General features: G+C 34.5%; 1 protein-coding gene across 1 annotated transcript; it reads left to right on the forward strand.

Annotated features, from left to right (window-relative positions):
- Positions 1-4,182: 4,182 nt before the first annotated feature.
- On the forward strand, positions 4,183-6,279 carry Golgin84 (golgin A5). The gene is made up of 2 exons (XM_017632030.1): positions 4,183-5,830; positions 5,907-6,279. The coding sequence occupies exons 1-2, from the start codon at positions 4,309-4,311 to the stop codon at positions 6,119-6,121; spliced, it is 1,737 nt and encodes a 578-aa protein (XP_017487519.1). The 5' UTR covers positions 4,183-4,308; the 3' UTR covers positions 6,122-6,279.
- The last annotated feature ends 4,992 nt before the right edge of the window (positions 6,280-11,271 follow it).

An 11,271-nucleotide genomic window follows, 5' to 3' on the forward strand; every position in this document is an offset into this window, starting at 1 on the left:
GTTTAGTTTTTTGCTTTACAGGCTTGAAAGGCGTTATAAATGATTAAACAAAAAAGTTTGCTATAACGAAACGAAACAAAGAAAAAATTTATATAAACAAAAAAATAAAAAATGTTGCCCAACCTGGATGCAAGAAAGAATTCAAATGGATAAACCAAGGAATGGTAAATTTTGAAATGCCTTTGAATTACATATATACATATCTACTACTATATATTTTGTTAAAGTTGTTTAGTTTTTGTTAAAAATTATGCTCAATACATAAGTTTGCAAATATATTTTCGTTTGTATTTTATTGGTTTGTTATATAAAAAAATTATGATTTTTTGAAAAAAAAAAACAAGTAAACGAAAACACAATTGAAGACCATAAAATAAATGCAATAAATAAACATCATTGAAATATAAATAAATTTATCAAACGTTACATACATATCTAAAATATGACAAACAACCAAGCATAAATCTCACAGATATTGATAAAGCCGGAAATGAGAACCGATGCTTATTTGAAAAGAAATATCGAAGAAACAAAAGCAATGCGAAATGAGATTGAAACGCTCATTCAAGAAATTAAGCTGAAAATACAAGAAAAAATCTCTGATTCTTGAAAACCGAACACCAGATAAATGTCTCGCTAACATGAATGAATGCAAAATACACAAGTACAAAAAAGTTAATCAAACAGCACACGCAAAGCTATTTTCAAGTGTAAGATTTTCTGAAAAGATTGATTCAAAAATAATTTTTTAAAAGTATTTTCTACAAATACATATATACGACAGTTTGCAAGATGCGTAAACATTTAAAAACTTGGCTCAACATGAAATAACGTACAAAAGCGAAAAATCTGTATGAAAAGATTTTAAAGATATGAATTGTAGGTTATGCAAAAAAAAAAAAACAAAGAAATCCGTCAGGTATTCATAACATAAATTCAAGAGTTATTAATTTAATTATTGCAACCACAGCCTACAATTAAAAATAAATACTTGAATTTCCACGATATTTTATAATAAACAATTTATGCTAACATCAAACAAAAAAAAAAAAACATTGCAAAAATTCTGTAAAATTTAGTTTAGTACTTGGTTCAAATGACGTAAAGAATCGTAAAACTCCATCTAAACAAATGATTTAATAAGAAAAAAAAGTAAAGACTGATTTTTATACAATTCCTCAAAAAAAAAAAAATAAATAATTTTAACAACTACTAGGGCGGCACAGTACCTGAAGACAAAACTAAAAGTACTGAATTAGAATTCTTAAAAAATTTTATTTAATTATTTGATTATATTCCAAATATTTTTTATTCATTTAAGAATATTCAATTTCTTTGTTAATTTCTTCTTTTTTTGATCATTTTTGGTTTGTGCGTAAATGTCACTATCTAAATAGTATTGCTGACCGAATAAAACTTTTTCTAACTATTTATGTGTTTTTATTGATGTTATTAAATATTCCATAAAAATTATAAGCACCAATATACTCTTACATACACATACATTTGTATGTATGTATTACAGCACAGACTTTTAGCCTACAATCCGAAACGCAATAAGGTAAGATAAATATATACATATTTTAGCTCAATATTATCTAATCGGATGTATTGATGATTTTTGGCCGCTCATACTCTTTTTTTGTCTCTAAATAATGATATATGTATATATATTTTTTTTACAAATATATATTAATATTACTCGTATCTGGAGGTACGTATCATTAGTATAGTATGGAAAGGGCGTATCTCACAACGTCGCTGAGATGCTAAAAGGTCACAACTAACTAAAATTTTTTATCGCATAAAACGATGAGGGGACTTACAATTCGATGCGATGCATCATAAACAATCAAAATGTGAATTCTGGATTTTTAGTTAGCTACTGCTTTTTCTATTTCAGCGACAATATGAGTTACGCCCTTTACGTACTATACTAACGAAATACATATCTATACTAGTATTGCAGGAAATTTTTTAAGTTTTGAAATATCACAGCCAAACACGTAAACTTAATTTTGGGCTCTAGATTACGATGCCGTTTTCAGAAAATCCGTATCACAAATTAAAATTAACAGGGAGCAAATTAAAAAAATACCCGATTTTTTGTCGATTTCTTCTTTTAAAACTTTAAAAGGTAAATTCCACAGTATACAGTAAACCAGCCATTGACAATATGCTTATTTGAAAATTAATACATGAAATATTGTGAATATATAAGAATTTTTTGTCATTAACCCATAGGCAACGACTGATGCAAAAGTACCCACAAATGTTTGTTGATATATTTGAAATGTAGATTTGAACAGCAAAATTGGTAAAAAAAATAATAATAATAAAACAAAAATATTTTTAATTACTACGTGGGAGGTGGGCGTGGTTATTGGCAAATTTCGCCAAAATTTAAGACTAACCTAAATTATACCAAAGGCAACTTCGACACCGACTTTCGTTAAAATATCTAAATTTTGTTCGAGTTAGCGTGTTTACAAACAGATAGGGTTGAACCTATTCATCTCATCATCCTGAATATTTTGATATAACTATATGTATACATATGTGTATATATGTACATACATTTTATACGGTTAACAAACGCGCTTGCTTATCTGCATAAACCGTCTTTGCGTTAATTCATGCATTATCCTTTTTCAAATGTGAATAAGCGGCTGAACAAATACATACAAATTTCGTGCATTTGAAAATTAGAGAGTTCTACCTTAAGCTAAGTAATACTTGTTAATCGATGGGACCATTTTACAAAGTCAGCCCACCATTGTTCACTCAAAGTTGTGTTCGGAACACGGTTTGACTTATGTAGGTACTGCATCCGGTCATAATCACTTACGCTTAACGCCTGATTTGCTTGGAATTTTGTTTTTTCTTGTTATTTTATTTTATGTGACTTGAAAATATTTTTCAGTACAAGAAAATATTGAAATTGGATTTCATTTGGGTTAACAAAAACGACAACTGTGAAAAAATATCAACCAATCCATTCAAATAAATTGTCAAATAAGCATATTTACATTTTTTGTTTTGGCTATCTGGATTATTGTATACTGTGGTAAATTCATTATCTCAATTCGTCGGCCATTATTTTTTTTTCTGACGTTTACAAGGATTTTAAAATCATACATATAAAATTGATAATAAAAAAATGAAATGTTCACAATTTTTGTTTGAGATTGAAAATAAGAATGTGCGCGTGAGTTTACCTATTAATCCGCTAATACTGTTGTGCATTTGGCCCATAAGCAGTCCGTGATACACTTAATTTCACTATTGAAATATTGGGAAATAAATGGAGGGGGAGGGGAGAAAGGGCAAACTCCCCACTTTATAAAAAGCCGCACCCCGCTTCGGATCCTCCCACAGACCTCTAAGGAACCGTTTCAAAATGGGGGAAAACGGAATTTTCCGAGGCACTGAGCAGTTTGAAGTGGAATATAACCCAACTAACAGAAACCGTGGACCACGCCGCAAATGACGAGCATGCTCACTGCAAATAAATTTTTTTTTTTTGCGAACATGCTCGTGTACCGTCCACAAACGACGAACATGCACCGAAGCCGAGCATGCTCGCGCACATGTTCGTCGTGTCTTGCCACTGTAATTAGCTCTGATCCAGTACTCCATGAACTTACAGAATTTTACACGAACTTACAGAAAAATCTTCCCGTACTCCAAAATCCTGTAAATGAGAGCGACTTTTGGAGAGTTGTGTAGAGAATGAAGTTGCAAGATTTTACCCGAACTTTTTCTTCTGGTAAAATCATGAAAAGTGTCGAGCAATCACTGGTTGACGTTTTTACAGGAAAAATGGTTTTTTTGTTCCCGTACTTTTTGTTGTTACTCACTTTTTACTCTCACTTTAGAGAGTAATTTTGCTGTTTGACTGTTTTACAGGACTTTTCACGAAAAGTATTGGATCAGAGCTGGTGCTTTTTGCGTTCCCGTTCACTTCTGCATCTGTTCTCCTTTTACTCCCACTTGAGAGTAAAAGTGTAGTTGGACAGTTCCACAGGTTTTAGTCCGAAGTTCAAAAGAACAGACTATTTTTTTGATTGGGTCACCCCTTTGGACGGAATAGCCCAAAATAGTTGGGCATCTTACTAAACCGTACACTAAATATGCACAAAAAATACCCAAATGACGCATCAGCTGTTTATTAAAATTTCCCTTCACGAAAGTCCAACACCGATTTTAAACATTTGCGGTTGTCAAGTGGAACGCAAACTATTTGCATATTTGTTTACTTCTCGTTAAAAATAATAAATTGCTCTTTTGTCGCCACGACAACACAAAATGGCTTGGATATCAGGCTTAGCAGATAAAGCCGAAAATATTCTAAATAAATTGGATCAAAATGCAGCAAGTGCGCTGCAAGTTACGACTGCAACTGGTGGCGCTGGAGCTGTAGATATTGGTGAAAGTAATGCTTTGGAAACGATGCGACGCAGTTTATCCAGCAGTAAATTGTCTTTGAAATCAACTTTATCGCCAGCCAAGGCAATAACTGCCGGAAACTCCTTTATAAGTAGCGGTAAAGTAGACACAAGTGATGTTATGGCAACGTATGGCACTATCTTGACAGATTCCACGGAGTCTAAACCAAAGATGGAATGGACTGTAAACTCTGCAGTCTCCTCCCGTCGAAGTTCCATTAATTCGCATGCAGATGCTGTGGTGGCCATAGAGGTGGAAGAAACGAACCCAAAGCATGATGTTTTAAAAAAAGTAGCCACTGAGGGATCATTTCTCTCCAGCTCACCGGATGGCCAAGAGTTAATGGCTTTTAAGATCGCATTAAGTGAAGTGACCAGTGAGCGTGATGAATTGCGCGCACGCATAAACGCAATGAACCGGGACAACGAAAAAGCATTGTTGCTTAAAAGACTCCAAGAAAGTGAGTCACTGCTACAACGATTAACAGATGAGCGCGATCAGGCACAACATGAATTGGGGAGCGCCCAAAGCACTATCAATGCATACATCCATTCGATTTCAGAACTTGAATCGAATTTAGCTAAAATACAGCAGGAGTACCTGGAGGCGGCTCATAAATTACAAATGCAAATGAAGGAAACAGAACAGCAGCGCAAGGAGCTGCAAGAATACCGTGTAAAAGCGCAATTGGCACTGCAAATGAAGGATAATCTCATAACCGAACTTAAAGCCAATGGCTCATCCACCGCCACTGTTGCTGGTAGTGAGGGCGAAACAGATTTACGTTTGCTACAAATGGAGTTCGATGCACTGAAACAAGAGCACCAGCAAACTTTGGAGGAATGCACTACCTTGCGGATGCAATTAGATGAGCTGCGACATGACTGGCAGTTGGTAAACGAACAACATACCACACTGGCAGCTGCTGCACACGCTGCTGAAGACGCTTTGCGAAAGGAATTGCGTACAGAACGTGAACAGTTGCTCGCCGCCGAATCAGAGCAGCGTGTACAAGCGCAAGAGTTGGTAAAGTTACGACAACAGGTTAGCAATCAGATGGCAGCTTCTGCTACGCGACTTCAAGAAAAGGAGACACAATTACAACAACTGCGTGCAGAACTGATGCGTCGCAAAATGACAGTGCAAAACGGTGAAGATGGCATCACATCAGATAGTTTTAATGACCGCATTAAGGCGCTAACGCAGACCCTGGTGGATAAGCAGCAAACTGTAGAGCGCATCACTGCCGAGCGCAATGCACTACGTATACAATTAGAGAAAATGCAAGATCAGCTGCAGCAGCAATATACATTCGAAAGTAGCCTGCACGGCGGTAGGGCTGTCTCCCGTAATGCATTGCTTTCGAACACCACTGACGATGGTAAGTGTGCAAAACATACATATGTTCGGCAAAATGTGTTTATACTAAAAAGTATATTTGCTCTAACGTTTTTTAGTAAAAGCTCAGTTTCCTCTATTGATGCGTGAGAATCCCTTCGATAATCGTGTGGCGCGTCGAGTTAAGCGTGTCTATTCCTCACTTGATTCGGCTGGGATCCGTTTGGGCGCATTTCTACGGCGTTATCCGCTCATGCGCATATTTGTGCTGATGTATGTAGGATTGCTGCATTTATGGGTTGTCTTTGTGTTGATATCGTCATCACCGAACTAGATGTAATGGAATTTCCGCCAGTTTCCATGCTCGCCATTTCATGGAAAACTATCTATTTTGTTTTTAGACACTTAATTTGGTATAACTCTTAATATATGTACATTAGACTGCATCATTCCTCATACAAAAAAAAATCGGTACTGTTTTTCCATTGGAATTATAAAACCTATTATATTTTAAGACGTCCACCAAAATATTTCGAAAAAATATTAAGATTTAAGTGAGCTGGACCGATTTGAAAATACCTCCAAAGATGGAATTTTTATGAATAAAAATAGTTTCTTAAAGATTTTTTTTTTTTAAATCCGCTCAAATAACTAAACGGTTTAAGCTTAAAAAATTTGCGTAAAAATATTTTTTAAAAATTTATAAAAAATTTGGCGGGAATCGTAACAATCGAGATTTTTGATGCTGTTTTTAACTTTTTTCAAAGATTGGTATAAGGAAAACTTGAATAACTGAGCCTAAACTCTCCCGATTTAGACTTGTGAGATATCATTGGAAAGGTATTTTCTCACCCTTTTTATTTCTTTGTTAATAAACTCTGTGGGATACACTCTCAATAATTTTCACTTTATTTAAATGAAAATTTGTTTAAGACTTACCTTTGTAAACTTTGTTTGTTATCAAGAAAAAAAATTTCATTATTAAAATTTCTTTCTTAAAAGATACAACTATCTTTTGAATTAAATATACTATATTTTTGTTGACCCAAAGGTTTATATGGCCCTCTATTAATAAGGACTGTAATCAATGGGATTGCGTGCTTCATTTCAAGAGGATATTCAAGCATCAGCAGCTGAGCTCGTTTACGGTGAAACAATTATTTGCCTGCGAATTTTTTAACGATGTTATTTGTGAACGTCTAGATACGCAAGGAGAAGTTTTAAGTAATTTACGACGTTTCATGGCAGAAATGAAACCTATTCCAGCAAGTAATCACTCCAAACTCAAGCCTTTTGTTCATAAGGATTTACAGATGAATGGGTACGATCCGAAATTAAAAAAGGATTAGATTTTAAATATTCAAGACCTTTCAAGGTTGTCGTGCGGAACTCTAAGTATTTTAAAATTCAAATTGGTCAAAAAGAAGATAATTTACTTCGATAGATTGAAACCAGTTTTTTGGAATCAATAATGTCATTGAGTAACTCAGATATTTCCAGTTTATTACCGGTTAATGCAAACACAAATTTTAAAACTGTTTCGTTTAAACTTGGAAGGGTGTAATGTGAGATACACTCAATAATTTTCACTTTATTTAAATGAAAATTTGTTTAAGACTTACCTTTGTAAACTTTGTTTGTTATCAAGAAAAATATTTCATTGTTAAAATTTCTTTCTTAAAAGATACAATCATCTTTTCAATTAAATATACTATAAACTCATTCAAAGGATGAAAGAGAAAGGTAGAACGAACGAATATCATTCAAAGTTGAATTAAGATTTGTTGGTATTTAAAAAAATATTGGGCTCCGAATGACCTTTTTTGCACTTAAATAAAAATAGTGGGAAAATACCTTTCTACCGAGATCTTATAAGTCGAAATCAGAACAGTTTCGCCCTAATTATTTAAGTTTTTCGTAAATCAATATTTGAAAAAAGTAAAAAAAAAACAGCATCAAAAATCTCATTATTACGATTACGTTGAAAAGATTTTAAAATATTTTTATGCAGAATTTTTAAGCCTAATTTGTTTTGTCATCTGATGGGACTTTGTCAAAAAGTTCTTTAAGAAACTATTTTTATTCATAAAAGACTCCATTTTTGGAGGTATTTTCAAAACGGTCCAGCTCGCTTAAATCATAAAATTTTTCCGAAATATTTTGGTGGACGTCTTAAAATATAATAAATTTGGTAATCCCGGCGGAAAAAACGCAACTTTTTTTGGTGATGCAGTCTAATGTACATATGTGTAAGCGAAGTGTATTTATGTAGACATGCTTGTTGTATATACATATGTAACTATCTATTCGAACATAAAGTCGCTAAACCTACATATCGTTTGCAATTTTAACATTGAATTTATAATTGGTTATATTTATTTAAACTTCAAGTTAGGAGAAAACAGGATTTCTTTGACACACATACACACGTAGTATCTCAAAGAGGGAATATTGGGACCGATTTACGTCGGTTGCATACAACTTGTAATTGTAGATGCAATTGCGTATCTACCAATCGCCTGTATACTCGCCAATCCCGTATACTTGTGAGTACGGGAGCAACGTTTTGAAGATTTTGATCGTAGAATATTTTAGCCAGTCCATAAATGTATTAAGGACTCGCCTCGAAGACGAGCTTATTAGGCCAATTCTTACTACTCCCGTGGAAGAAATCTTCCAATAATTAACTTCCAAGGAGTAGCATTTTCGCCGAAAACTTGGGAGGAAATTCGAACTTCGAAAAAGCTGTTTGACACCTTTTAGAGAGCTCAACTCCGCCATTTATTATAAAAAATCCACAGGTAATGTTTATTCATGATAGGGAGGAAAGGGAAAAGAGAGAAAACTCCCAGGGAGTTTCTGTTCAGAATCGGCCTGTATGTCTTTATGTGAAGAAGAGAACATAGTTAAGTTCATTAAAGGGCAGAGAATGCAACGTCTATAACTCGTCGAGCGCAAGAGTAACGGTTGTCATTGTTGCATACATATATATGTACAGTCAGCGTCAAAAATATGAATACCCTGACGATTTGACGATTTTCTTTATTACTATTTGCCATACTAATTTTTTTAATACTTTTTTTTATAAAAATATAGTGAATGCAACAGAAAAAACCAGCAGAATCATTTCAATTTCATATGGAACTCGGGGAAAATTCAAGAAATACCAAAGAAATTTCATCAAAATTCGACGAAAAAAATTCCGAAAAATAAACGGTAATTTTTTTAAACTTGAAACCTGCGTTTTATGTTACTAAAATTTAATGGGCTACAAAATTGCATACCCAAAATTTGTCTAAGATATGCAATTTTTTGCTATTTCTTGAATTTTCTCCAAGTTCTATATGAAATAGAAAAAATTTGATTCTGCTGGCTTTTGCTGTTGCATGAACTGAATTTTTATAAAAAATAAGAAAAATTGAGTATGGAAAATATAAATAAAGAAACGTCAGGGTATTCATATTTTTGACGCTCAGTATCGACCGGCGAGCCAAATTTCTCGTAGTTCGTCCCTTGATTACGCCGCAACCTTCTGCTGCGGCTGGCTATTCTACTTTGTATGCCAGAGAAATCACCATATTTTGGTTAGATGTACTAATATCTTTCTCTTAATAAATGAAATGGAATGTAATCTGTACAACGGACTNCTAATATCTTTCTCTTAATAAATGAAATGGAATGTAATCTGTACAACGGATAGATGTTGGGGACTTTACGGCCATACTTATCTAGACTGATACTTAAACCTACTGACTTTGCTTCCGCGAATCATCATACCAACATTGAATTTAATTGGACGGCTTCGCGGAAGTTACCGAGAGCACCTTCGCGCCCTTTTCACACCAATCGACTTTGTTAGCGAACGTCTGTTCCGAAAGGTAGTGATCTGCAGCTACAATCTGGAATCTTTCGGATTTTATACGTTGATAATTGGTCAATATTGGCGTCCAGAAATGGAATTGATATCCTGACTTCGAAGGTAGAAGTAGTACCGTCGTTGTCCGTAGTGCAGTATTTGAGAGGTCTGTGACGTCATCCACTGCATCCAACTAGTCGACGGTGACCATACGTTGCTTTGTATTTGCCCCCAGAGTTCAGCGAGCTATCTATGTACTTTGATTGGGACTGCGGTAACGTGCGCTGAGTGAATAGCAAGCTAACGAAATTGATTGAACAAGTCTTCGGGTTATTAATCAACGGAAATGGTTTTCCTTCAGAGGGAATTTCTAGCGATACATACTTACCTTGGCCTCTTTCTTCTATGGTCACTTCTTCACTGCAAGAAGCCTAACCCTACTTCAAAATCGACGGCTTTACTATTCAAACCATCATAGTTATTTGAGAGTCCATATTCCGAGATGATACCACTTTCTCTCTATCTCAACCTTTTCTGGTAAAGTTAATTTTGGATCGTTTGGCTTTCTGCTCTTTGCTAATCTGTAGAGGCGTAAGCTCGAGAATAACATCCATTGCTGCTGTCGTGAGTGAGCGCCTCACAGTCACTACATTGACTCTCGAGCCCTAGGCCACCGCTCCATAGGTTATCATAGGTCATCCATCTGGGTATCCGAGGACTGCAGCCTCTAGATATTAGTGCTCTTGTGACCCTGGTCATCGAAATGTTTGGTATCGAACGTATTGCCCAAAAATCTCACTTCGCAAACAGTGTTGACCTCTGTGCCATCGAGAGTCACAGTTCTCGTTACCGGTAGTGTTCTTTTTATCAATGGGATGCTGGCTTTCCATTTCAAGACAAGCGAACACGTACGGGCATGATTTTTAATTTCCTTCGAACTGAAGTATGTTATTTATTGGTCCAAATAATGAGACTCGTGTAACATTTTTTTTTGGTAAACAAATTTTTTTGGCTGACTTAAATTTAAGCTATTTTGTTTTTTAGATGAAAATCGATACCTAGGAATTTATTTTTCAAATATCCATAACTTTGTTAAAAACGAATAGATCTCAATAATTTTTTCACTAAAATGTTAGTAATTGTTTGCCACTTTAAGATCGAATGGTAAAATTTTCGCTTTTTGTTTTTATGAAAATTTTTCTCGAAATTAAATTTTGCAAAAACTTTTCTTTCATACTTTTTTACAAGAAAAAAGGCACTTTGAACTACAATCGAGCTGAATCCCTAGTAGCTCAAATTTTTTTTTCGGAGATATATTTTTTTTTTTAGAAAAAACACATATTGGAGGTGCATACTTATATATTTACTACAATGTAGTCAATAATTAAAGATTATTTGTGACCTGGTCTGTGAAAAAGCTGTTAAAAGTAAGCAATCGTTTCGTCAGTTTCTCATTATCTCGTTAATTGTTCTCCGCGCCGGACGTCCAGTAAGCGTTGTTGTTGGTCCCGTAAGTGTTGTTGTTGGTCCAGTAAGTGTTGTTGTTGGTCGGAATATTATTATAGTTCATCGTGTAAGTTGCTAGTGTGGAACATTTAAAAAAGTAACACTGAAGAAGTGACGTTTAC

This window comes from Rhagoletis zephyria, unplaced genomic scaffold (assembly GCF_001687245.7).
Source record: "Rhagoletis zephyria isolate East Lansing unplaced genomic scaffold, Rhagoletis_zephyria_1.1 Rzeph_scaffold_09565, whole genome shotgun sequence".
NCBI classification, from domain to species: domain Eukaryota; kingdom Metazoa; phylum Arthropoda; class Insecta; order Diptera; family Tephritidae; genus Rhagoletis; species Rhagoletis zephyria.

What these genes read in the sequence shown, in the direction of transcription:
- Golgin84 (XM_017632030.1), top strand. Translation starts at nt 4,309, where the DNA reads ATGGCTTGGATATCAGGCTTAGCAGATAAAGCCGAAAATATTCTAAAT. An exon ending in TTCGAACACCACTGACGATG is followed by an intron (nt 5,831 to 5,906) that starts GTAAGTGTGCAA and finishes AACGTTTTTTAG; the next exon opens with TAAAAGCTCAGTTTCCTCTA.